Source organism: Solanum verrucosum, unplaced genomic scaffold (assembly GCF_900185275.1).
Source record: "Solanum verrucosum unplaced genomic scaffold, falcon-dt-bn FXZP01000289.1, whole genome shotgun sequence".
Classification (NCBI taxonomy): domain Eukaryota; kingdom Viridiplantae; phylum Streptophyta; class Magnoliopsida; order Solanales; family Solanaceae; genus Solanum; species Solanum verrucosum.
The window spans coordinates 875,459-902,443 of NW_026020016.1; the positions used below are offsets into that span (position 1 = coordinate 875,459).

The 26,985-nt window shown below is 34.6% G+C and overlaps 3 protein-coding genes across 3 annotated transcripts; 2 read left to right on the forward strand and 1 right to left on the reverse strand.

Annotated features, from left to right (window-relative positions):
* The first annotated feature begins 328 nt into the window (after positions 1 to 328).
* On the forward strand, positions 329 to 4,241 carry LOC125820903 (G-type lectin S-receptor-like serine/threonine-protein kinase At4g27290). Its single transcript, XM_049500328.1, has 8 exons — positions 329 to 445; positions 739 to 1,570; positions 2,184 to 2,324; positions 2,443 to 2,606; positions 2,881 to 3,091; positions 3,300 to 3,537; positions 3,662 to 3,812; positions 3,893 to 4,241. The coding sequence occupies exons 1-8, from the start codon at positions 386 to 388 to the stop codon at positions 4,196 to 4,198; spliced, it is 2,103 nt and encodes a 700-aa protein (XP_049356285.1). The 5' UTR covers positions 329 to 385; the 3' UTR covers positions 4,199 to 4,241.
* Positions 4,242 to 5,761: 1,520 nt separating this feature from the next.
* Positions 5,762 to 12,590, reverse strand: LOC125820904 (tRNA (guanine(37)-N1)-methyltransferase 1). The gene is made up of 10 exons (XM_049500329.1): positions 11,799 to 12,590; positions 10,853 to 10,951; positions 9,466 to 9,585; positions 9,218 to 9,384; positions 9,041 to 9,111; positions 8,493 to 8,635; positions 8,126 to 8,237; positions 6,879 to 6,991; positions 6,641 to 6,774; positions 5,762 to 5,832 (listed from the first exon to the last, which is right to left on the reverse strand). The coding sequence occupies exons 1-9, from the start codon at positions 12,588 to 12,590 to the stop codon at positions 6,646 to 6,648; spliced, it is 1,746 nt and encodes a 581-aa protein (XP_049356286.1). The 3' UTR covers positions 5,762 to 5,832; positions 6,641 to 6,645.
* Positions 12,591 to 22,151: 9,561 nt separating this feature from the next.
* LOC125820945 (dihydroflavonol 4-reductase-like) lies at positions 22,152 to 26,369 on the forward strand. The gene is made up of 7 exons (XM_049500367.1): positions 22,152 to 22,275; positions 23,936 to 24,103; positions 24,197 to 24,414; positions 24,563 to 24,722; positions 24,837 to 25,047; positions 25,122 to 25,224; positions 25,479 to 26,369. Exons 1-7 carry the CDS (start codon positions 22,152 to 22,154, stop codon positions 26,367 to 26,369), a joined length of 1,875 nt encoding a protein of 624 aa, XP_049356324.1.
* Positions 26,370 to 26,985: the final 616 nt, after the last annotated feature.

The window sequence follows — 26,985 nt, forward strand, 5'->3', positions numbered from 1 at the left end:
TGATAAAATAATTTATAATCACACTAATATGAAAGACTTATTTTTTGTCATAAAATTTCAAAATCTTACTTTGTTAAATTTCATATCAAATTAAATTATGTCACACGAGTTAAGTATGAACACACCAACCTACCCAATCCTGAATGTCTGCGACTTCCCTGTTGATGACCCATTTTGGCCGTCTCCATTACCAAACTACTAGTCTTTGATTGTGTTGCAAAGAGCTCCAAAAATGGAAGAAATTCGCTAATAAATAAGCTGCATTTTATTTTTCCAACGATGAAGCTTCTAGAAACAACTATTCATTTCTTGTTCGTTTTGTACTTATTTTCCATTTTCCAAATTTCATTAGGTGATACCATAACAACAACTCAGTTTCTCAAAGATGGTGAACCCAGTATCACTTCATCCGGTGGAAGTTTTCAGATGGGGTTTTTCAGTCCAGGTAATTCCAAAAATCGTTATATAGGTATATGGTATAGCAACATATCTGTAACAACCGTTGTTTGGGTTGCCAATAGAGAAGCTCCTCTAGGAACTAATTCAGGTACCCTAAAAGTTATCAAACCAGGAATACTTGTTATAGTGAATGATAGTAACCACATCATATGGTCTACCAATACCTCGAGATCTGTGCAAAACCCTGTTGCAAAGTTGCTTGATTCTGGAAATCTTGTTGTTATTGATGCTGGTCATGGTGTTGGTGATGATATTAAAATTGGGGATTTTCTCTGGCAGAGTTTTGATTACCCAACTGATACCCTTTTGCCCGGGATGAAAATTGGGTGGAATTTTGTGACTGGGAAGGAACTGTATTTGTCGTCGTGGAAGAACGAGGAGGATCCAGCTCCGGGTGATTATACGTACCATTGTGATCCTTCTGGTTACTTGCAGAACATTTTGAAGAAAGGTTCAAAGGAGGTATACAGATCTGGGCCATGGAATGGCTTAAGGTTTAGCGGAGCAACAAGTTCAAGACAAAGTCCATTTTATACATTTGGTGTGATCTCAACTAAAACTGAGGTGTATTTTAGTTATCACCTTCTAGCTTCGGTTATTACAAGGTTTTGTTTGAATCCGAATGGTGCGTTACAACGATGGACTTGGGGCGATAGGAATAAAGGTTGGGCACTTTACCTTTCATTACCAACAGATAATTGTGATACTTATAAGTTGTGTGGAGGATATGGTAGTTGTAGTAGTTTGAATTCTCCGGTATGTGGATGTTTAGACAAGTTCGAGCCTAAACATGTTGAAGATTGGGGGAAGGCAGATTGGTCAAGTGGTTGTGTTAGGAGGATTGAACTGAATTGCGTCAAGGGAGATGGTTTTTTGAAGTATTCGAAACTTAAATTACCAGACACGCGGAATTCATGGTTTAATGTGACTATGAACCTTGAAGAATGCCGGAAAGTTTGCTTGAGAAATTGCTCTTGTATGGCATACTCAAATCTTGACATACGCAATGGAGGAACCGGTTGCTTACTGTGGTTTAAAGATCTGCTTGATATTCGACAGCTAGCCAACGAAGGACAAGATATCTACATTAGAATGGCTGCCTCTGAATTAGGTAAGTTTATTGCTGAAAATATAAAATTAATAGTTTTGAGATTGATTTCGTAAAGACGGTAAAATTTATGAGTTGCAGGAGCCCGGGATAAAAAAAAATCTGAATTTTCTTGTAGACACAGCCAATGACTACTATGAAATTCATAAATGAAGTAGTTAATGGTAGGAGTACAGTTATCCTTTTTGTAGTGATGAACCTTTTATGTGTTCCTAAGAAAAGGAATTTGTCCATTTTTCGGGGTCTCAAAGGTGCGTGGAAACACATATGAACTCTTTAATGGGGAAGGGATAAAACTCCACTTCCTTCTGAATGGGTAGTCAATCCTATGTTTTGATAGGAACAGTTGACAATTGAATCCGATTTCGACCATTATTTTCATATAAAAAATGTTGTACTATAACGGAAAAGTAAAACTCACAGATTTAACTGAACAAAATACTATGAAATTAGCACAGCTACGTCTCTGGATTAAGAAAAATGAGTTAAGAGTGGAGTTATGCTGAACCGGTGACCATGATGTCTAGACAAATAAAAGAGCTCTAATGTTGTCCTGTCTAACAAGCTGATGGAGAAAGTCGAACTGATTACCTATATTTGGGTTGAATAGTTGCAGCTAGTCAGGTGAAATCAAATGGACACAAAGGAAAATTACTCTCCTGGATTATCCCGTTATCGGCGGCTGGAGTGATTTTGATAATCCTAAGCCTAGTGATCTGGATTAGAAGAAGGAAGATAGCTTCAAAGAAAAAGAAAGGTAACCTCGACAAGTCATTATGTTCGGAATATAATTAGTAGATGAACTCAAATTCAAAGGAAAATCTTTCTTGTCTAGTATTTGCCAAACTGAATTTGGGACATTGGTCTTTTGGCAGGATGCTGGGGGCGCAATGGCAATTACAAGATGGATTACCTCAACGGAAACCTCAGTGAAGAATATGAGTTACCACTGTTCGACTTATCTACAATAGCTAAATCTACGAACAACTTTTCAGGGATGAGCAAAATTGGAGAAGGTGGATATGGACCTGTTTACAAGGTAATCACTTATAGCATTTGCAGTTGTTTACATGAAATAAGCAATTCACAGCCCACATAATTGAGCATAGAGAGATTCGGGAAGACCGACAGTAAGGAATGATTTAACGACTTTATAGTTTTGGAAGAGTTTTATAAACATTAGCTAAACTTGATTGAATTTATAATAGTTGCTCAATTCTTCATAATTTGAGCTTCTACCTTTTGGTGGAAGTATAATTTGACTTTCATGTTCGGTGTTGAAAAAACTTAACATGTAGATATATGATGTTTAGGGCGTGCTTGAACACGGACAGGAAATAGCTGTGAAGCGGCTGTCTAGGACTTCCACACAAGGACAAGATGAGTTCATGAATGAAGTGATGTATATTGTGAAACTTCAGCATAGAAATCTGGTGAAGATTCTCGGATGTTGCATCGAAGGAGAAGAAAAAATGTTGATCTATGAGTACATGCCAAATGGAAGTCTTGATTCATTTATATTTGGTAAGGATTTCTCAAAAAAAAGAAAAAAATTGTGCTTAATAGTTACATTTCAGTTGATAGATGCCCTGTAGGAGTACCCAAATAATCCTCTTGGCCCAAAGTTATGTTTTTTATTGTTACTTTTCCGATTTAGTTCGATGTTTAAATCCCCCTCTCAGTTTTACCTGATTTGTGTGAATTAATGCTCCAACTATGAAACTTTTAACAGATGACACACGAAGCACGGTATTAGACTGGTCTAAGCGCTTTCACATAATCAATGGGATAGCTCGGGGACTTATGTATCTGCATCAAGATTCTCAGTTGAGGATCATTCACAGGGACCTGAAAGCTAACAACATTTTACTAGACAATGACATGAATCCAAAGATATCAGACTTTGGTATAGCAAGAAGTTGTGAAGACGACAAGTTTGGAGCCAAGACACACCGAGTAGTTGGAACATAGTAAGAATCTTAAGATGATATTTTACTGAATCATTCAAAACTGGAATAGAAGAAGAGCCTTGAGATTATCATAGTATGTTTACCCAGTATTAGTAACGCTAATTTCTTTTTACGTTTTATGCAGTGGCTACCTCTCACCGGAATATGCTGTACATGGTGTCTACTCGGTGAAGTCAGATGTATTTAGCTTTGGTGTCTTAGTTCTTGAAATTGTGAGTGGGAAAGGGAACAGAAAATTCTCTCATCCGGACCATAACCTTAACCTCCTGGGACATGTAAGGGTTGTGTTTTTCATTGTCTATCAGTAAATTATCTCGTAAACCTGGTCATGCTAACACGATACTAATATCTACAGGCATGGACACTCTATAAAGAAGGTAGATCAATGGAATTACTCGGGGATTTCCCCATTGATGTTTGTTCTACACCTGAAGTTATACGATCAATCCATGTTGGTCTATTGTGTGTTCATCATCGTCCAGAAGATCGTCCAAGTATGTCTTCAGTGGTTATGATGTTAAACAATGAAGGTGTAGTGCCACCTGCTAAACAGCCAGCTTTCTTCGTAGAAACAAATACACCAGATAATGAATTCTCTTCTAGTCAATATGCACATAGTACAGTGAATCAGATCACCATCACAACATTAGATGCCAGATAGTAAATTCTTCATTGCAAATAGTAATCTATTATACCCTTCATTCTTTTCTTCTTTGTAGCAATGGTGCATCTTCTTGTAACATGGTGCAAAAACTGCTAACATGTGTTAATATATTGTCTATATATCCTGAGCAATTTGAACCTGGGCACCATGTAAGTTCTGAACATACCCTTACCATTGCACTACACGTCTTCATTGGTTCTAAGGGTGTACAAAATTCTATATATACCAATATAAATTAAAATTTGACCTATATATAAATTTATATGTTAGATTCATCTTTTCGTAATAGTGTACCCATATGCCTCTGCACGCGATCCTTCTCTGTCAGCCATAGACAGCTAATCATAGCAATGTAAAAGATGTAAAAATCACAAAACAACTTTCAGGATCGGTATATATTATTTCTCTTGTATGTGTTATTTTGCTTTTGTTCATATATAGTTTAGTATTAATTTATATGTATGTGTTTATCCATTAATTAAGAAGATGGAAGAATGTGTAGATCCAACACTAAAAGGATCATTTTGTAAGATATATAGACATGTTATTCAAAGTCAATTTGATTGGTCATAAATTAAAAAATTTCACCATAATACACACCTTGACACTAAAAGATCATCTTGTTTCCTTTTTTTTTTTAAGTCCTATTAACGAACTACTTCTTAATATACTTCGATGAACTAAGCTACATATAAGTTTCGTTGCATAGATGATTTCATTTTATTATTCTCCCAATTCCATTTTTTTTTAAATTATTATTTTAATGGTTCCAGAATGATTTGATTATTTTCTTTTGTTGATATTACGGGAAAAATAAAGAAACAATTATCCTCCTTGGATCGCTTACCAAAAAAAAAGAATAAAATTCAACTTTAATTTTATGATTATTGAACTTGTTAATGCAAGATTTGTTTGTTTTTTTTTTTTTTTTATATTCATTGGTAAACATGGATGAAGCTCCAAATGGTGATATGAATAATGGTAATCAAGGTCTTACCAGCACTCTCATGTTTAAGAAGAAATAGACTTGCTGTGTTTGTAATGGTACCAGAAAATAAAAAGAAATTCAGCCATGAATATAAGATCCACAACTGGATACCATTGCTGTGATTTCTTTCAAAGTCTAGATAGCCGATAGGGTGCTGTTCAAAATGAAAAGTGAGATGACTACTATAATGGTCCACAGTAAAGCTACAATTTCCACACACTACAGTTGTATGAATATATACATTCTCTAAAAGACATGGTGCATCATAACTGCAAAAGACGTTCAAATCCGTATATTTAGGCAACCAAAATTAGATAGTAGAGTACTACAATCGATCTTCACCTTTATACCCACTTCCAAACTAGTCCACATCTGCGTTGTTCATAGTTTATCTGAAGGACACAGCTCACTCTCAGCAAATTCTGCTTTCCTATTTGTGTTGCAATGCTCCTACCCTTGAACGTCTATATAATAGAGATAAAGATAAGGAACTCGAGAATACACAAGCTCCATCATTTATAAGGGAAACGCTAATACAGGAAACAAAATAAAATGATCAAGTAGATGTTTACCAACGGACTTCCCTCCCTCCTTCATCTACACCTTGCTTTATTTCTCTTCCCATGTTGCTTACATGAATGTCCTACAAGGCACAAAATAGCAAGTGTGCATATTAGGCAATGTCCCAGCTTGATACTAGGGCAAGAACTCCCCCCCCCCAAATTAGTTGCATGACAGAATTTACAGTCTAACATCACTTCATGTATACTAGAACACCCTGCCATGTGTCCGCCCCATACATCCCAAAACATTTTCTCTAAATTTTCTTTCAAGTACTTGACTAGAACTTATTACTTTATACAAAGGTGTGTAGGAATTATTATGTCCGATCTCAAATTGATGGACCAATTTTGCTTTCACAACTGTATAGTTTTTTTATGTAATGTTCATCACTTTTCAACTTCCAAAATTATTTTCTTTTATGAAGTTTTAAATTTTGTTTATGTTTGAAAATATAACAAAATTTTCATGGGGCTAACATCTTTCTTTGTATTGCTGCCGTTTGTAATTCTGGTCGACATAAACTTCAACCAATCATTCTCATAACAGTTTATTTTATAGTCGAGCATCCTCAAGAAGCAATAGTACACAGAAAACAAAATGAGAAAAGGACCAAAACGAAAAAAAAATCTTGCAGATAAGGTTGGAGGACTGCTTATACACAGCCTCTACGCCTCGAGTAAAGAACTAGAAATCTAAAAACAGAATACAGAACAAGATACTCTACTTAGCAACTTTCTCATTACAATTTTTCTCCTATATATGCTTTCGATAAAACTCATTTACATCCGAAAATGGGATAGACAGTAACATGTAGTTGTTGACAAAGTCTTCAATTACTCAAACATAATTACTTTTTTTTGATAAGATACTCAAACATAATTACTTACCGAGTTTATTTAGCAAATGCCACTGTCTCAGGTAGAACAAATGATGCACATAACATCCATTTTCCTGGTGCAACAAGGCGAACCTTGTGCATCTGTACCTCAAAAGCCACCTCAGACAGTGCAATCCTGATTTTCTGTTCAAGTTCAAAGAAGAAAAATTCAGCATTCCCCTCAGTAATACCTGGAGCAAAAAAGTTGAGTCAAATGAAAAGAAATAGCGCACAAACTAACAGCTGACCTCATGAAAATCGAATTCAGGATCCCGAGCTTTCGAAAAACCATATACATGAATCCTTGGCAAGGTAAATTGCTTATCCGCGTGCCTATTTCTGAAAATTCCTCTAAAAGAATCTGCAAACATGAGAAAAGCAGTTATGTATGGCTACACATCTAGATAAATGAATGGAAGGTCTGCCTTTATTTTTGTTTTGGTCACCTCAGCTCCTACATTAAACTGAAAAAAGGAATGTAATGCAGCACATTGCCTTCTGAGAAAATTTTTGAAAGTGCTGTCATGCCACACCATACATTTCAAATATGGGAGTAAGAGAACTAATCAAGGCAATAATTTTAGTGATGGAAAATGCTTTTGACATTGATACTCAATAGTAATACTTGAAATGAATTATCCATCAGATAATCCATATAAACATCATGCCCCTGCAAAGGTCATAGTAGATCTGCTTCAACACTAAAAACAGGGTGTCTTACCCGTCAAACCAATGCCTAACAACCATGCTAGTAGAATGAAACATAATTGTATCAATAAATTAAAGAAAACCCTACCCTCCCTCATGCTCTGCATAAGCTTTTTTGGTGCCCCTAGAGAAGCTTGTTCATCAATAATTTTCAAAACTCAAGCTTCTCATTCTTCGTTATTATGCAAGAATTACTGTCAATCCTTGGAACACTATGCTCCAACTACACTGTCACATGCAAGTTGGCATTAACAAAAGTAACAAAATCTTCTTAATGAAAAGCTTTCTGGGGCCATAGTTCAACCAAGAGAAACAAACAATCACGGCCAACAGTGCTCCTTAACCTCTAACCCCATAGTAATGAGAGATGTCAAAAATCAGATTTCGACAAGCAGGATACTTCCTCAAAAAAGAAGAGAAACTGAGACATTTTATATTAGCGATATGGAGATATTTTATATGCTACAAGACAACTTAAATGAGAATAAAAGAAAAGAGATGTTGAATTAGAATCACTCATTAAGGTCAAGAACTGAGTCAGCAGGAATCAATAGGAAGTGCAGTTGAAATATCAAGAAGTCGTCTTCTCAATTTAGCAACTTCGGAATTAGACCCGGGAGAGAGAATTAGAAAAACTTGAAGCCGACTGCAGAGGGCTTATTTTCTCAACTAAATCACACCACATCGATGGAGCTCACAACTGAAAATTTGTCAAGTTAACTAACACCAATAACATCCGATAGCATATCAAAACTTAAAGCTTGAAATTTATCAAAAGATTGCGTACCAAGAAATTCTGCAGCATCATTTGGCAAATTCATTACTACTTGAGTAATTGGCCTAGCTTTTTCACTTGCAAAAATGCTGTCAATGAACCTCCTCCCATCCATGTTAAAAATCTACAAAATAAACAAGATCACTATTTTGTGACACCATATATCACTGGATACATGAATTCAAGAAACCAAAAGTTAAATATAAACCATTAATACACCGGCAAGATCAAGGGTGTAAAATAAGTGAACTGATTTCGGTGAGTTCCTACCTAAAGATCACTATTTTTTACTATAAATATGTTATATGTAGATCTTATGCATTATTCAAAACTTAGTGAAATACCAGAAATTATTACTTGCATGTAGATGAATTTATACCTCAATCTTCCTCTCAAGTTTGTTACGGACACAGTTTCTCTCCAGATATTCAACAGCATTAGGGTTCAAATCATTAGCGTATACATATTTGACCTTCTTCGCAGCAGATATTGCAATGGGACCCACCCCAGCAAAAACATCACCTATAGAGATATAAACAACTGTGAGAAACAGAGAGAACAAAAGGATATAATGCAAGTTAGAAGAGGAACCACACAAAGATTAATTCAGATAATAAGCAAATGACAAAGCAGTTTGGAGCAGACCAATTCATTCATATTAATTTTGGGTACTCTTGAAGTAGTGTCAGTTTCTTTTAATTGTTTACTGTCACATGCATATTGCTAAATTTAAGAAAAAATTCAAGTAGGATAATTCTTTTAAGACTATTAAAATGGAAACTGCTGACCCCATGATAGGCTAAATAGTGTGAGAGTGTAGTGGAAAAACCAAGAGAAAAACTCGAAAAAAGAAATCAAAGTGGAATCGTAGAGTTACCAATTCAGGAACTCATGTATGCATGTAACATAGTATTCAAGAAAACTTACAAACAACATCATTGTTGGTGAAGCAACTAAGAAGCCTTTGTCTTTCGGTTGCCAGCCTAGAATTCCAATATCTACCAGAAAATGACAATTTATAGAAGAAAAAAAAAACAAGGGATATCAGATTCTACTAATAGGAGGTTTTCATCTTTACTTGTATTCTTATTAGCTTACACTCACACTGCTGCTAAATCAACATCAAAATAGAGTCCATTCTCGACTACAGTAGTAACAAGAGAATGATTTCCTGCCAGAACTTCGAGCTGCATTGTTCTGTAGTCATTGTGGATGACATCAGTTTTATTGACAACTGTTTGTATCTTCGGCTTGTTCTTGTCCAGAACTACCTGGTAAAAAACAATCCCAAGAAATAAACTGAAATTTCATAGAACCATAAAAAATGTGGTAGATGTGTAGAAACCAGGTACCTTTGCAATAAGTTTCTTGTATGGGAAATGCTCATCTCTCAAGTTTAGATGGGCAATATGCCCAACTGTCTCAAAAGCTGAAGGAACAATCATACCTTGTGGAAGCAAGACCTCTAAGACCTGCAAGATGCAAATCCCTCATTTTTGCAAGATACACCAGCTACTTGTCCATATTCATGGCAGTTCCAATTATATTCTTTCCACACAGCACAGCTCACAACGGATGAATGCAAAAGTAAATAGGAATAAAGCAAAGGCTTCGCCTTCTATATCCCATCCAACTATACATGACAGCTCTACTTATGATATATTCAAGTACGGTAATTGACAAAGCACGTGTTGATTTACCCATGAACCTTCCATACTCGACAAGAAATAGGAAATGCTTAAACGGCTAAAAGGAATATCCATCCTAGAAAGGCATTACAAATAGCAAAACTGAGACACATGGTCAACAATATTTAAGGGACATACCTCATTCACGAAGGATATATGGTGTGGGCAATGGCCTCTGATGATACAGACTTTTCCTGTGCTAAAGAAACAACTTATGCCAAGCTCAGGATGCTAGTGTGGCTGAACTATGAGACAGGACAAGGGTGGAACCTTTATCTTAGAAGGATCCTAAATGACTGGGAGATGACCTTTATAGCAGTTTTTCTGAATATAGTCCCTCAAAATTTCAATCTTACAGAAGAAAATAACAGTTTGGTGTGGAAGGTGGACAACAGAGGTATTTTTACTGTCAGCTCAGCTTACAAAGACTTGGCAAGAACAAATACTCAGGAGATAGGATGGCCAAGGAGAATAATCTGGAAGACCAAAGTGCCTTGTAAGGTAAACTACTTTACATGGCTACTGGCAAAGGAAGCCATCCTCACTCATGAAAACCATAACAAGAGGAAAATCAACCTATGCTCTAGATGCTATCAATGTGAAGAACAGATAGAGACAGTCAACCATCTCTTTCTGCATTGAAAATGGACAGACCAGCTGTGGCAGATGTTCAACCACAAGAGGAAGATGAGGTGGGAGAAACCTGAGAGAATCAAAGAGGTGCTAAGAAGCTGGATCGGTGATGGCAATGCAGGGAAGGAGGAGAGATGAAAGATGGTTCCTACATGTATGTGGTGGACCATATGGAAAGAGAGAAATCAGAGCAACATACAGAAGATCAAGACAGACTGCTTAGGCCTTTACTATTTTTGGTGTAAACAAGTAGTTATAGACAGCACCAAAGGTGTTTTTAATGCAATTGATTGGCTGTAAGTAGATATATCAGGATTATGTAAAGAGACAACTTTTGTGATGGGGGACTACACTTTGTTGTGGTATACCTATGGATATATAGAAGTAAAATTTACCATTCTCAAAAAAAGGGACATACCTCATTCATTTGCCAATAATTGTATAATAATGTCAACTTGCATCTCACAATTTCAAAACTTAATCTTGTACTTTCCTCATTGTGTTCTTTGAGGACTGCCTGCAAACATAGTCCAAATTCGTAACAAAGGGGCCATTAAGCCTTCAAAAATCAGCAAGAAGTTGAATCTAAGCATTTAATTTCTACTTTGAATGAGTACAAGCATTCCATAACCACCCATCTCCCTTGGGCATTATCAAATTACTTGTTTAACTGATATAAATACATGTGGTGCACCTTAGAGTTTGAAATTAAGATCAAGATGAATTACCCTAAAAACAAGTGCTCTTCAAGATGTGTTTAGACATATAATTCATCTAGTAGACTTGTTGGTAAAACATGCATGATACTCATACCCTCCAACTATCTAATTTATTCGCTACTATAGCGGGAAAGTGAATCAATGATGACAAAAGGGCAAAAGTATATTGATTTACAACACTGTCTTGATATGTATTATATCAACAGTACACCAATTAATGAATGTCTAACTATATTTAAGGTCCCAATCCTTCCATTCTTGTTTCTGAGACAATAGCTCTCTTGACAAATTTCATAACATACTTCATAATTTGCAACCATGAAAGAAACAGGTGCTTGTCAATAAACCACAACCAAACAAGATTTTTTTTTGTAATTGGCCTGCCACTCTTATCCTTTCTCTACCTAAAGACCAGACTTGCTTAACCAGCTAGAATCTGAACTCATGACATGTATCTATCACACATACCCTGCTGCACTACCTTTGTAGTGGAACCAAATGCTCAGGGGGCTCAGCACACGGATAGGGAATAATTGCAGGTAGAACGAAAAGCAAAAGAACTCCATATTAACAAGACATTACTCATGAAACTCAAAGCATATGCACAACTCATAAAATAGCATTGTGCTAAAACAAAACAGAAACCTTAATTGCCTCGGGCATTTCCTCTATCCCCTTGTTCGCGTACCTCTCATCCAATAGCAATAACCTCGTCGATCCACTCCATTTTCTTCTTCTAAAATCATCACCCAATAACCCACTGAAATCCTCATCTCCACTCCCCTCTTCTTCAACCACCTCCACCATTGACATATCACTTCTCCCATACCCTCTCCTCTCACTTCCATTTCCCTCTTTTTCCTCTCTCTTCCATTTCTTCTTCTTCGGCCGCGATATTTTAGCCAAATTCTCAAACTTCACATATCCTATCGAATTGAAAGTCTTCGCAAGCTTATCTCTATACAACACCGAACACATTTTCTCCCCATCACCTTCACCTTTCCCGTAAATTCTCCGTTCCAATACTGTTAGGGTTTCATCATCAGTACTAATATCATTTCCAATAAACTCCTTCAATTCGTCATCAATATCGTCACCGGCAACCCTAGCAATGTTACGAATGCGCGGCCAATTTAAAAGGTGTCCGCGTAATCTACTCTCGAGTGAGAAACATTGTTCTGCAGGGACTCGTAAAGCAGTGATATCGAAGACTCTAGTGAAGTTTTCTTCATCTGAGTTTTGGTGTGAAGTTTTGTGGCCTTTGTAGAGGGAAGGTCCATAGGAAAGGTGTTGGGGTAAGGTTGCGGTAATCGCGGCGGAGACGGCGGCGGCGGAGGCGGAGAAGAGGGAAGAAGAGAGAGGTTTGGGGAAAAAGCGGCAAGCAAAAGGAGTGGTTCTGTTGAGTATAATGGCGGTGGGCAATGGATAGAGCGCCATTATTTGAAGTTTAACCCTTTCTGTTGCGAATGTGTCTTCCAATTATATATATAGGACGCATTATTATACAATTTTTCGCATCATTCATTCTAAATTTTATAAATTGAAAGAATTATAACTATGATTACAACCGAAAAGCATTGGATTAAACAATATGTTCTTGGGGTTGGATTCTGATCTCCAGATCGAGAGAGCAAATGAGAGTTACACAATTTCAAAATTCTAGAGAAATAAATAAGCAGTAGCAATATTCGTAATCCACAATATCTACAACGAAAACAACTAAGGCTCCAAAATTTGAAGAATATTTGAATGTGTAATCCAATAACTTCAACTACAGAGGATTCAAAAATTGTAGAAGCTAATGCTTCTTAATTATTGAGAGCAGAGACAGGGGAATTGCGAACTTACCCGAGGAAAAGATTAGCTTCTTTGAACCTTTTTGATTACTACTTGATTAGCCAGCCTAGGTTTTTCACTTGCAAAAATACTGTCAATGAACATTCCGTGAATTTGTACCTCAAAATCACTGTTCTTACTATATATTTATATACATGTAGATCCTTTGCATTATTCAAAAGTTAGTATAGAAAATACAACTTGGATAAATTTGTACTCAATCCTCCTCTCAATTTTGTTATGGACACAGTTTCTTTGCAGATCGATATTCAACAGCATTAGCGTATACATATTCGCAGCAGATATTGCAATGGGACCAACCCCAGCAAAAACATCACCTATAGAGATATCAGATATAAACAACTGTGAGAAACAGAGAGAACACCAGGATATAATGCAAGTAAGAATAGGAACCACAGAGAGATTAATTAATTCAGATAATAATAAGCAAATGACCAGTTCAGGCATATTTTCACTATTCTTATTAGCTTAGACTTACACTGCTGCTAAATCAACATCAAAATAGAATCCAATTCTCGACTACGAGCCAAAACTTGGAGCTACATTCTTTAGTCATTGTGGATGACATCAATTGTTTGTCCAGAACTACCAGGTAAAAAACCATCCATTTTCTCCCCATCTCCTTCACCTTTCCTATAAATTCCCCTCATATCATTTCCAATAAACTCCTTCAATTCGTCTATCAATATTGTATCGTCAGCCGAATGTTATGAATCATTTCCTATAAATTATCTTGCTCAATGAGCCCCTAGTGGCACTTTACGAGATTTCATACTTTTTAATGGAAGAATTCCGGAACCAGTGGCAACACTTTATGCATATCAACTCTTGACGGGTATCCGTCACATTCATAAATCATAACAAACGGTTTATCTACGGGATATAAAATTGAGCAACATTTTAAATATCTGAATAACAATTTAATAAAAATTGCTGATTTTGGATCAACCAAAGAAGAAACTGAAGAAACCTTACCCTATTCAAGAACTAGGTTCTTGTTTGTTTTACCTAGATAAAGACGTAACACACTAACATACTGATTTTATCGTAGAAACCTTCCTCCCTCAAGGAAGGAAAAACCATATTACGATTTTATTAACTTCAAGAACACTTCAAGATTACAACTCAACAATCAAAAGGAACCAACTCTAATAACTTTACTCTTCAACAATTAACTATAATCGAAGACTCTATTCTTCAAGAAGTAAAAACTGCTTCTTGTTACTATTCTCTCAAACTCTACTCTCAAAGAATACCCGCTTCTTGTTACAATTCTCTCAAACTCTCATAACACAACTCCTAAACACTGATTTAAGATGAACCAATGCAACACTAAACTTCAAAAGGAAATCCTAACTCTAGTACTTCTTTCTTTCTCTTTCTTGATCTCCTCAATGACTTGACCTTCGCTGGAATAAATCTCTTGAATTTGATATTGCAAAGACAACTCTTTCTTTCTTTGGCTTTGTCCTTCTATATAGTTGATTGGGCCTTAATCGACTTCTACAAGGAAAGGAATTAGTTTTCCTAGAAAACTATTCCTTTTCCTTATAGAACTTGTTTGCCTCCTTCCTTAGAAAACTAATTCCTTTCCTTGTAGAACTTGTTTGCCTCCTTCCTTTTCCGCCGTCTGTTTTTATTTTATTTCTTATTTAACTTGGATTGCTGTTTTGGACAAGATTTTCTAAAGGTAGCTAAGGGTTGAGGAGTAATTAGCTAAAACCCTAGCCTCCGCTCTTTCCTTTCCCTCTCTCTATGGTGACTTGAATAGCAGCCATGGCTGCTTCGCCCTCTCCCCAGCCTCTGGTTGTGGGAGAGACAAACGTCAACCTTAATACAAAAGCACCCTATGCAGCGATCCTAAACCACAACAAACGACCCAAAACCTGTTAAAAACCGTTCTAAAGCCAATTGAGTTTATTCATGGAGAACCCACTGTGAGATTTACGATGGAAGAAAGAGAGCAGTTTGCTAGGGAAGAAGGTTTACATCAAGCCGTGATTATCAAATTTGCTTATAGAAAACCGGTGTTATCCGAGTTGCGAAAGCTTTTGCCAAAACAATTTGATGTTAAAGGAAATTGTAATATCGGACAACTTGATTTTCATCACCTTTTGATTAGGTTTGATTTATATGAGGACTTTGTACATGTTATATCAAATTCTTATGGATATTTTAAGTTTGATGGTGAAGAGTATTTCTTCAGAATTTTTCTGTGGACGCCATCATTCAACCCTAAAGAGGAAAGACCTAAAGCCTGGGTATGGATTTCATTGCCAGAGTTACCTACAGATCTCTTTGCGAGGAGGTCTTTATTATCGATTGTGACAGCGACAGGAAAGCCTATTGCGGTGGATAAAGCAACACAAGATCGAACCAGGCCAAGTACTGTTAAGGTTAAGATAATCCTAGACTTATTAGATAAGCATCCAAATCATGTAAGACTACAGTTTATGGAGAAAGAATCGGGTAAAATTATTGAACATTATCAGAAAATTATCTATGATAATCTTCCACTGTATTGCACTCATTGTAAACATCAAGGACATGAAAAAAATAAATGTCGCTTGTTGGTGAGGAAAACAGTGTCTCAAGGTGATCAATTAGGTGATGAAGTTGGGCGAGATTTTGCACTTATGCAGCCTGATTCCGAGGCTAACAATACGGAACAATTAAAGGGAGATTCACGTGATTTTTTGAATGATAAGAGAGTTGGGCAAAAAGATATTGAAAAACTTGTAGGTGATCAAAATATTGGGCAGCAATTAGCTGAGAAAATTAATTTGAACAAGGATAATTCTTTGGCTATTTCTGCAGGGGTAACAGGTGGAAATCAAATTGCCAAACATACTGAAATTAGAACTTCAGAACTAAATGTCTCTGTTGTAGCGACAACAGAGAATCAAATTCTTGTTCCTAGTAGAGAGTAGTGCAACACCAAATGGATGTTTCGGGTGGCTGCAATAATCAACAATGTGTGGTTATTGGTGATATAGTTGATCATGTTAGAGTTAAAGAGCACAATAGTGAAACAATTGCAAAAGCTTTGGTCACAACATCGTCAAGCGATTCTGGGCAGCAACTAAATGGCAATGGTGTTAGAAATCAAAGCGCTACTGATGCGAGGCTTAATATTGAAATTACCGTAGCTTCAAAACCTATTGACTTGCAAGCTGAAAATTCCAATAGAGAAGAGAATGCATCTGGAAATTGGACTGTGATTGCACACAAAAATTCAGTTGGTAGTCGTATTGGTTCCTCGACAAGTCGAAGTAATTCTTCAAGTCAGGAAAAAGGTGCGACTAAGTGCGTTGATCGTAATTTAACTTTACCAACTCAAAATGTGTTTGAACCATTGTTGGCAACTGGAAAAATTCAACTAGAGCATTGTATGGAGAAAGGTATGTCATCTCTCTCTCATGCTAAATCGACAAATGATTTGATTATCTCTAAGGAAAAACAAGGAGAGATAAGTGTTTCTAGGTGGGCTGATTTGGTTGATGAAGAAGAACAAGTTTCACCTTCTCCTTTGAATAGAAAATTAAGCCCAGAGGCTCCAATATTTGCTCCTAAAAGTGTGATCGCAAAGAAGAATGAGTCAGGAGCCTTAGCATTAGGAATTAGCCAATGTATTGATTTGGGAGAGGAATTCTTTGAAGAGGATGAAGAAGATAATATGTTAGATATATGTTTTGATAAAGTGGCTAGGGATGGGAATCTTTCACCTAGGCAACAAAGAAGTGGAAGCAACAAAAGCAAAAAAAAGACACATGGAAGACATAGTTGGGATGGTAAGGTGATTGAGGAATTTGTTCCAAGGCACCTACCTATGCGATTGGCAAAGCAAAATCATATGATAGTTTCAACAACTTCGACAAGATCTAATAAGTCCAAGAAGAATTGATGAACTATCAAGTGTTATTGGACGGATATGAAGAAGAAGACATGAGGAAAATACTTCAGGTTACTCTAGATGGGCAAACTATCTTTTTTAGTTCATACATATATAAAAAAAAGTTTGAGGTTGATAACTCAACCTTATTCTTGACGTATATAATTTTGCATTATTTAAGTATCTCCATTTGTCATATCATCATAGAGTGTATAATAAACTCTGTGATGATCATAGAATACTTAGTTTTCTCTAACTCTTATTTTCTTCATGCTTGTTAATTAGTAGAGGTTTGTTACCTCATTAGGATTGGTAAGGTAAGGCCTAGCCCCCCTTGCTTGTACTTATTCACGTTGAGGATTTTATCTTATTATTAATAAAAGGCCGCTAGACGCCCTATCTAGTGGTATAGATTTGTTGAGAAAAAAAAGACAAGATTTTCCTATTTTATATTTGAATGAGTGAACTCTTTTTGCCTCTTTCTTTTAAGTCTGACATGTGTTGTGTGAACCAGGTTCATGTTGTCATCATCAAAAGTAATTTGAGAGTTTTGCCAAATCATCATAAACAAGTCGTAAGCATCAAGTTTTTGATCTAAAAGAACATGGCCAACACTCTTGAGTTGAGTTATCATGTTTGACATCACCCTGGCGTTATTTGACATTTTGATCATGACGTTTTTTGTAAGTGTCAAATTTAATAGTTAATTGTCGGGGGAGAGTCAGATGTACCCCATATGTTTCTCACAAATGTGCCCACATAGCATGAGCAGTAGGGAATTTCTCACATTCATGTATGAGGTCATCAATCATAGAACTAACTATTATTTCACGTGCAGTGGAATTAGCCTTTTTCCAAGCTTTATAAGCTTCAAGATCCCTTATCATGTGTTGTGCAGTGTTACCCTCTTCTAGTTGATTCAAAACATGATTTATACCTTCGAGAGTATTTTGCTCTTTCAGTACATACCATATTTTATGACTCCAGATGTCGTAATTGTCACTATTCAATTTTTCACCTTTGATTAAGTCAGCAATAATAATTTTTGATGTCATGTCTGTTTTGAGATATAATAAGGCAAGAATTTTTAATCAATTATGCATGTGACATATACACATTTAAGCAAATCAATTCTCCTAAAGGTTTCATATTTAATGTAAAATCGAAAAGATACGTAAGCATTCAATCATCATCTACGAACTAAATATTCAACCAAAATTCAAAATTAATTTCTTAATGTGTATACTAATATATTGAAGACTTTAATAACAAAGATTTTTAAGTCTAATAACATATATTGAGAAAAAAACAAACTACACAATTTATATATTGGAAAGCAAATAAGCAATAACAAGTTACAAGTCATTTAAAGACTAAAATCCTCCCACGAGTCTTGAAGATAACAAATATACACCCTAAAAGGTTGACTAGGTCGAATCTCATGATAAACATCCATCAATCTACTACTCAAGGGCGGCTCAAGCATATTAGTGGCCTAAAGCAAAAATCAAACGGGGCCTTAAACTTAAATTGTTAATAACTTTTATATAATTGATTTTTTCTAGTCTTCAATTGATAATATAACCATTCTTATTTTAAATTATTTTTTCATGAGATATAGTACTCCAAATATGTCAATTTTCTTCCAATATTCCTTCATTTTTCATGAAATGTTTACTTTTTCTACAAATAATATTTAATATTTGTTAAAAAAAATAAATAACTTATAACCTATTATCATTAAAAATGAGGCCCCTTAAATTTGGGGGCCTAAGGCACTTGTTTTTTTTTTAACACTGTCGAGCCACCCCTGCTACTACTCCAAGGTTCACGGAAAACATCTGTTATATAAGCTAAGCTTTTCAATCTAAAATGTCCTCATAATCAGCCAATCCATCTCATTTTAATTCAAAAAGGCGAATAAAATCACACGCTGAAATATTAGGAGACATCTTCAAAGACTTAATTTTTTAAAAAATTCTTCACTCTTTTCCTTCAAATAGCACTTTGATTCCTTAATAAATTTTGTGTCGCCCTTGAAACACCAGTCCGTATAATTTCTCGCCCTCGGAAACATGTTCTATGGCGACATGCTCTTCTACATTGTCCCTTTGCTCGACTTCGAGAACCTCCACTTGGAGTAATTCGAGTTTGTTCCTGTTCAGTCATGATTGCAATAGGAACAAGGAAACAGTAAGAACGATTATACCACTCCGTGTGACAACATATGTCACTATTATTTGTAGAAGATAAAAAATTGTTTAAGAAACTTAAAACTAAACGAATTTATCAAGACCAAATAAATATTTTATCTCAACCATAATGTATATACTCAAATATCAACATACGATTGTGAAAAATAAATAAATAACTAAATATAAAGTCAACAATCCAAAAGGTTTTGACCAGATTCAAAAAAATAATAAATTTAATTATATAAATTTCGGAAAAGGGTCAAAATTGCCCCTGAACTATATGAAATAGATCACTTATACCCTCCGTTACATTTTGGGATAAAAAATACCCCCGCCGTTATCCCAAGAGACCACAAATACCCCTCAAAAGTTAACTTTCAATTTTTTAATGACATGGCAAGCCACTTGGGACTAATTCCTCCACCTAAGACACCAACTAGGATTCCCACTAATTCATTCCTGCTGACCAATCAATTCATCTTCCCAAATCAAACCTAATTTTGAGAGAAAAAAATCGAATCTTCTTTATCATTGAAGCAATGTCAGAGGCTCCATCAATTCAATTGAGGAAGTGATTTAATTTTCAAGATCAAGTTAATTTTTTATATCGATAGTTATTTAGATAACTAAACTGAGCACTGAAATTATTTTGAATATTGTTTTGCTCGACAAATGGTTCTTGATTATGCGGATGAGCTGGTAGCTTTCCTACAACAACTTTGGATAAAACTCCACACTTAGTATCTGGTTGTTTATCAAAATAAATAATATGTTCAACATTTTTTGTGCCACATGGTATTGAAATGTAGAATTAGTATTAGAATACATAACTTTGAATACATTGCTTGAGTTATGGAACTTATAGAGGTTAATTTTTGGGAGGATGAATTGATGGGTTAGTGGAAATCCTAGTTGGCAGCTTAGGTGGAGGAATCAGTCCTATGTGGCTTGCCACGTCATTAAAAATTTAGAATGTTAACTTTTGAAGGGTATTTGTGGTCTCTTGGGATAACGGCGGGGGTATTTTTGATCCAAAAATGTAATTGAGGGTATAAGTGATCTATTTCATATGGTTCAGGGGCAATTTTGACCCTTTTCCGTATAAATTTTACATGTCTTGAATAAGAAAACTTTTTAATCCAATGCATTGTACAAGTACAATATTTACTCCCTTAAGTAAATAAGAATGAATATCACATTAGAGGACAAAAAATATATTTAAATGACTATAAACATCTACTAAAAAGAAGACAAATTATATTTTTTCCATAAAAGTTTAAGGTTCCTATAGTACTATAATAAATATTACTTGTCGTCATATCCTAAAAGGACGTGTATTTAAAGTTTTTTTCCACTCCCTTGACTCTTTCCCATAAAAAAAATTCAAGAATCCAACTTTATAAAATAAATAAATTAAAAAGTACAAGGTCCTTTATCATACATGGCCCTTCTATTCACTTCACAACTCTATTCCTATTCAATTTTTCATCTTATTTTTAGATAAAAAACAAAATTCAAAAGAATGGAAAAAAAAACGCCACTTCTAGAAGAATGATGAAAAAAAAAGATCCACACTTTCCTTCTTCTCTATCCAAAATGGTTATAAAAAAAATTGATCACCTTTTTTTTTCCAACACAATAAACAAACACTTCATCGTCAGAAACACTGGAAAAAAGGGCTACTCGTCCCCAAAAAAATTGAAGAATCGGAGGTATATTTTTAGATCTACAATTAGATTCAAATTTTTTTCTTTTAACAGGTGAGTTCGAATGAATCATAATTTTATATAAAAAAAAATACTGATTTTCATATAAATATTCTTGACGCAAGATTTTTTATAACACACAATCCGTACAGAATTTCAAGAAATACTATATAATCATTGAGCAATTAATGATGGCTATGACACCATTGATAGATTTAAACAACATTCGGTATAGAATTTGTGTACCTTTGATTGTTACAGCGGAATGAAATTCACGAACCGAATAATTTGCTCCAAATCCTTATTTGTATCACTAGGAAACAAAGATAAAATTTCACAAATTAAATGTCATGTTGTTGGATGTCTTGATGTCAATGATTCAAGAAGATTTCACCGCTATTATTTACGGTGAAGCAGTTACATCCCACCTTTTTTTTAAACTTATTCTTATCTCCTTTTCCAGAAAATAACTTCAGATCGAATTGAATCGATCCACGATTCATGACCCAAAACCTACGTGCACCATTTTTTTAAAATTAAAAATATTTTAACTTGGATAGACATGGTGTATGTATTTAAAAACTAGGAACACCCATATTTTATTAAAAATTACTTTGTTGATGTGTATAATTAAACTAGGAGACATATATTGTATGATTAATTTGTTTATATAATGAATACTGATAAACACGCGCAAAAATATTTTCAATATATAAATCGAAATAAAATTGACATATTACATAAATATGCTTTTTAATTTGGCCTCAATTAACATCTACGTCTGAGTGTGCACAAGTTAGCACTTACACTTGTATAAAGTTGAACACGTAGATACACACGTCTTACGTGACAATTCACGTGAGATGTTATGTAGGATATATGTATCTACTTGTTCAACTTTATACAAGTTTAAGTGCCTACTTGTGCATACCTAAAATTGAACGATATAAATGTCAGCTAAAACAAGTTAAAAAAACATATTTATGTGTTATGTGAAATATTTTTTCTTGGCAAATGTTCATAACTTGTCGATAACTTTGTGTTTAGTTAGTCACCGGTTTTCGTATAAAATATGAAGGTAGGAGTAACACTTTTAATAAAATATGAATGGAGAGAGAAAGAAATGGTGAAGTGTTAATGCCTAATGGGGGCTTTCCAAGAATGGACAGAGAAATATTGTTTGTTTATCTCCTGAACAAACAGAAAAGTCATATAAAGACAACCAAGGAGGAATCACTACCACATTTGTTTTGGTTTTTTTAACCCAAACTTGAATGCTACTAGTTAACCACTCCTCTCTTGAAATCAAGCTAAAAATAGTAGTGCTTTCTCTTGTTGGTTAGGTTTGATGGAGGAGAACAAGAAGTTGAAGAGTTATTGTGTAACAGGAGGGACAGGCTTCATTGGCTCATGGCTCATTAAATCACTCCTTCAAATGGGCTACAAAGTCCATGCTGCTGTGCGCCATCCTGGTTCTTTTTCTTTATCCTTCCTTCTTTCTAAACTAATGCCCCCCCCCCACCCCCCCACCCCCGGCCAGCGCCGCGCGCACACCAAACTTTAATCAGTATGTTGATTACAAGTTCGATCAAATCTATATTCTAAATTTATAATTAAAAGTTTACTAAATATGTATAAATTACTAATTCGAACCCATTAACCTTACCTTTTGGCTCCACCGCCTTTGCCCCCAAACAAACGAACATAACTTCATGTTGATAGTGTATATAATTTAAATTTTTAAGGTAGGTGGACAAAGACATAGTTTAAGACCTACTCTCTTTGTTTTTAATTTGATCTTTCTATTCTTATTTAATGTTTTCTTAAGTCAATTTTTCAATAAATGATTAATATGCTAGATTTCAAAAATTAAAATGCATTTGGATGACTATATAAATTTTTGAGTTTATTTTTGGAGACAAATTTTTTCACCAATTGATTCAAATTTTTTAAAAAATTGTTGAAACTTCAACTTTCAAGATTATTTTTGATTTTTTTTCCATCTTTTATTTTTAATTTGTTTGTTGAGATTTCTTTTTCAAAATAAGATTTTATAGAATAGTGAATGGAGAGAATAATTAATCAATGTATGAAGTATCCCAACGAATATTAATTACTTATTACTTTTCCTAGATTGGTCAAAGTATATATTTTCAAGACTTATTAACTACTCTAATAATAAGAATTGAATATGATAATTTATGTATTGATTTTATGAAACAATAAGTATTATAGACCAACTATTTATAAAAATAAATGACATATAAAAAAAATTGGAGGGAGTATTATATGAAAAACTTGAGGGGTAATGACATAGTTTACGACCTATTTTCAGAGTTGAACTTCGAAATTCAATTTCAAATTGTCAATTTTAAAATATTATCTTTTACTTGTAAAATAAAAATTACTTTTTTCAAATTTCATAGAAAATTATGACCAAGCACCCACTAATGCCCGTAATTTTTCTCGAGCTATGTGAAAATTTACTTCAGCATATGCTAGTACTTCACGAGATATTGGTGGGACCTGTGAATTCTCTAGTAAAGTAGCATGCCAATATTGATCTATATAAACAGAATATGTGGCAGTAGTGTGTGTATTAAATTCTTACATACATGTTAAACATGTTGAAATTCAGTCCAATTTATCAATTTTTTCTTATATTATATTAAAAATGATTTTTTTAGCGACAATTAATTATGATAATAGTTTAATTGTCACTAAATATATATTTTTAGTGGCAATTAGCATACTTTATATATGTCTTTAAAGTCTTTAGCGACATTGGATCTAATGACAATTAACTAATATCGATAAAGGCTTTAACATTCTTTGTTAATGTATATATTTATTGCCGCTAAAATGTGTTTTTGTTGTAGAGATAGTCGTTTAAGCTTGATATATTTAATTATATATCAAAACTCATTTGGTGCGCTGATTGAACCTGCAACAGTATCTCGCGTTACTGCGAGTTTGATCCTAGACAAGGGACTGTGTTTTTGGAGTTTTTTTTCCCTTTAAAGCAATGGTGTCCCCTCTATTTAAATTATGAGTTCGTCTCTACTTGTACTCTCAACTTATAAGAGTTTGAGATCGAAGGTAATATTTAGGTTGAATTTTCCAATATTACAGAGAAGTCATCACATCTATTGAAGTTAGCTGAGGGCAGTGAGATGCTAAGATTGTTCAAAGCTGATTTAAGAAAAGAAGGAAGCTTTGATGAAGCAATGAGAGGTTGCATTGGCCTATTCCATGTTGCTGCACCCATGGAATTCTGCCCACAAGCCACAGAAAACGTTGGTAAATATATATGCTTATCTAACTCATTAATTTTTGCTCCTAAATTATTTGAAATTGTATAATTTTTGGCTTAATTATTTTAACTTGATGAAGACAGCTATGTTGAAGAAAATATGATAGAGCCAGCAATCGAGGGGACGTTGAATGTTCTGAAATCCTGCTTGAAATCCAATTCTGTAAAAAAAGTTGTTTTCACATCATCAATCAGTACAATCACAGCCAGAGACAACTTTGGGAAATGGAGACCTTTTGTCGATGAATCTTGCAAAATACCTATCCAACATGTTAAGAACACGAAACCAAGTGGTTGGGTAATTCTCTTTTCCTATACGTCTACCGGATCCTTAAAAAGTAATGCATTATTTGAAGGATCTGACAACATTTTTTGAGCAACATAAGGCAAAAGTACTACTATCATTTTACGTTATTTATCGATTATTTTATAATTCACTTTTATAGGTTTATGTACTACTAAAGGTTTTGACAGAGGATGCAGCATTTCAGTTTGCAAAAGAAAATGGCATTGATTTGGTTTCAACAATAACACCTACTATAGCTGGTCCATTCCTCACTCCAACAGTTCCATCAAGCATTCGAGTTCTCTTGTCACCAATAACAGGTTTGACAGAACTCAATAACTTTGGTCTAAACTTTGTATATATTTGTTAAGAAACGCGCTAAATATGCACCTACAATATTTGTAACACATAAAACATGTCCTTTAATTTTATAGGTGATCCTGAACTGTCAGCTATACTGACAGCTGTGAACACAAGAATGGGATCAATAGCATTAGCTCATATAGAGGATATATGTCGTGCCCACATATTCCTCATGGAGAATATTAAAGCAGAAGGACGATATATATGTTGTGCTCGGAGTTGGGCAATGTCTGAAGTTATCGATCACCTTAAAAAAGAGTATCCTTACCCTGCTATAGAGAGGTTATCCATCCATCGATTTCTACGTACTTAAATAGTCCACATGAAGTTTATAGTCTAATTCTCTGTATTTACAGGCAAGATCATGACGGAGGACATGATTCAGTAATCCCCTCAGAGATTTCATCAAAGAAATTGAGAGCTCTGGGATTTTCTTTCAAGTATGAAATCAATGATATCGTACGAGATACAATTAGTAGTTGTATACATCATGGCTTCTTTGCCTCTATTCAAAAGTAAGAATTGCAAATTTGTGTTCCAATTACGAATACCTTTCTCAGTTGGAAACGGATTTTTCAACTTTTATTGTTCTCTGAATCCCTTTGTGAGTTGGAAACGGATTTTTCAACTTGTTATATATACCACCTATTTTTCTCATCATTCATTCATTCATTATAAGTATGATTACAACAGATAAGCGTTGGATTAAACAGTATGTTCTTGGGGTTGGATTAAATGGCCCTGTATATTTGGCAACACATTCTTCTGCCAACAATTATTCCCAAGCTGTAGCTGTCAAATCTGCACAAATTGGATCGGATGAGTACTCTGTGCTACGAGAAGAAGGAAAAATTTTGAACCAATTAAAAGGTTCGCCTTATATCGTTCGATGTTTTGGGGAAGACGAGAGCGTCGAATACGCAAAGCGGACGTATAATCTCTTGCTTGAATGCGCCACTAGTGGCACTTTACTAGATTTCATACTTTTTAATGGAAAAATTTCAGAACAAATGGCAGCACTCTATGCTTATCAACTCTTGAAGGGTATCGGTCACATTCATAAGAAAGGTTATATCCACGGGGATATAAAATTGACCAATATACTTATTTATCCGAACAATAAGTTGGTAAAAATTGCTGATTTTGGATCTGCCAAAGAAGAAACAAGTTGCAAGCATCAGATTTTTGATATTTGTTCTGTAGGGTGCGTTGTCGCAAAGATTCTCACCGGGAAGCCCACGTGGTATGTGGGACAGATTAACAAATATAAACGTCAGATATGTGGTCTTGATAAGCCTGATGAAGTGCTTATAGACACTGATGTTTCTAACATGGCTAAAGGTTTTGTGACGGAATGTTTGTTTTGTGATTTTACAGGTAGATTATTGAGTGTTGATGAACTAATTAATCATCCTTTTATTCAGAATGCAGTTAGTACTCCTGAGAATGAAGAACACTTGATTAGACTCTCTAGTACTGTTAATGATAATCTTTTTGGTGATAATTGGATTTCAGAGCGTGATTTGTTTACTACAACTTCTGAGGAATGGAAAACCAAAATAAGGAGATCAATCAATAATCCAACAAAAGAAAGACACACTTGAACATACCGAAGACACGACTCTAGAAAGGGAGATACATATAATTAGTAGGATTACTCTTAATTACTCATATACTATCTTGTTCTCCAATTATTATTTTTTATATCTATTGTTTTATGCTTTAATTATAATATTAGATATTATTATCATTATTGTTATTATTATCTGCATTTCTATATATTCTTTTCCATATATAATTTTATTATGCTTCACTTGAATCGAGATTCTATTGAATTCAAAAAAATCCCAAAGTACAGCGTGCTTAGAAACTAATGAAATACTGGTATATCTTGCATATGAATAATACCCTAAGCTACCTTGAAAATTTGATAGTCTTTCAATTAAGAAACACAATAAACTTGCATCAATATTAAATGACAAACGCATTATTCAATAATAAAACTTACATCAATACTAAATAACACACATTTTCTTTTTTGAATTTTCTAATTGACCCTTGAGCAGACTTTTCTAATTTCACCTTGATTTCCAGTAAGTACTTGGAACTCTTTCCATTTTGACCATAGACTCACTAGGGTCTGTTTGGAAAGACACCTGCTAATTGGAATTGGAGTAATTACTAGGGTAGTAATTATCAGTCTAGTAATTATACGGTCTA

Bases quoted from the DNA above. Each gene is read 5' to 3' on its own strand.
- LOC125820903 (XM_049500328.1), top strand. From the start codon at position 386: ATGGTGAACCCAGTATCACTTCATCCGGTGGAAGTTTTCAGATGGGGT. The intron at 446-738 runs GTAATTCCAAAA...TTTCTCTGGCAG, and splicing joins GATGGGGTTTTTCAGTCCAG to AGTTTTGATTACCCAACTGA. The intron at 2,607-2,880 runs GTAATCACTTAT...TATGATGTTTAG, and splicing joins GATATGGACCTGTTTACAAG to GGCGTGCTTGAACACGGACA.
- LOC125820904 (XM_049500329.1), bottom strand. From the start codon at position 12,590: ATGGCGCTCTATCCATTGCCCACCGCCATTATACTCAACAGAACCACT. The intron at 8,636-9,040 runs GTAAGTTTTCTT...ATATCTCTATAG, and splicing joins CACCAACAATGATGTTGTTT to GTGATGTTTTTGCTGGGGTG. The intron at 8,238-8,492 runs GTATAAATTCAT...TTTATTTTGTAG, and splicing joins AACTTGAGAGGAAGATTGAG to ATTTTTAACATGGATGGGAG.
- LOC125820945 (XM_049500367.1), top strand. From the start codon at position 22,152: ATGGAGGAGAACAAGAAGTTGAAGAGTTATTGTGTAACAGGAGGGACA. The intron at 25,048-25,121 runs GTTATCCATCCA...CTGTATTTACAG, and splicing joins CCTTACCCTGCTATAGAGAG to GCAAGATCATGACGGAGGAC. The intron at 25,225-25,478 runs GTACGAGATACA...TGGATTAAACAG, and splicing joins AGTATGAAATCAATGATATC to TATGTTCTTGGGGTTGGATT.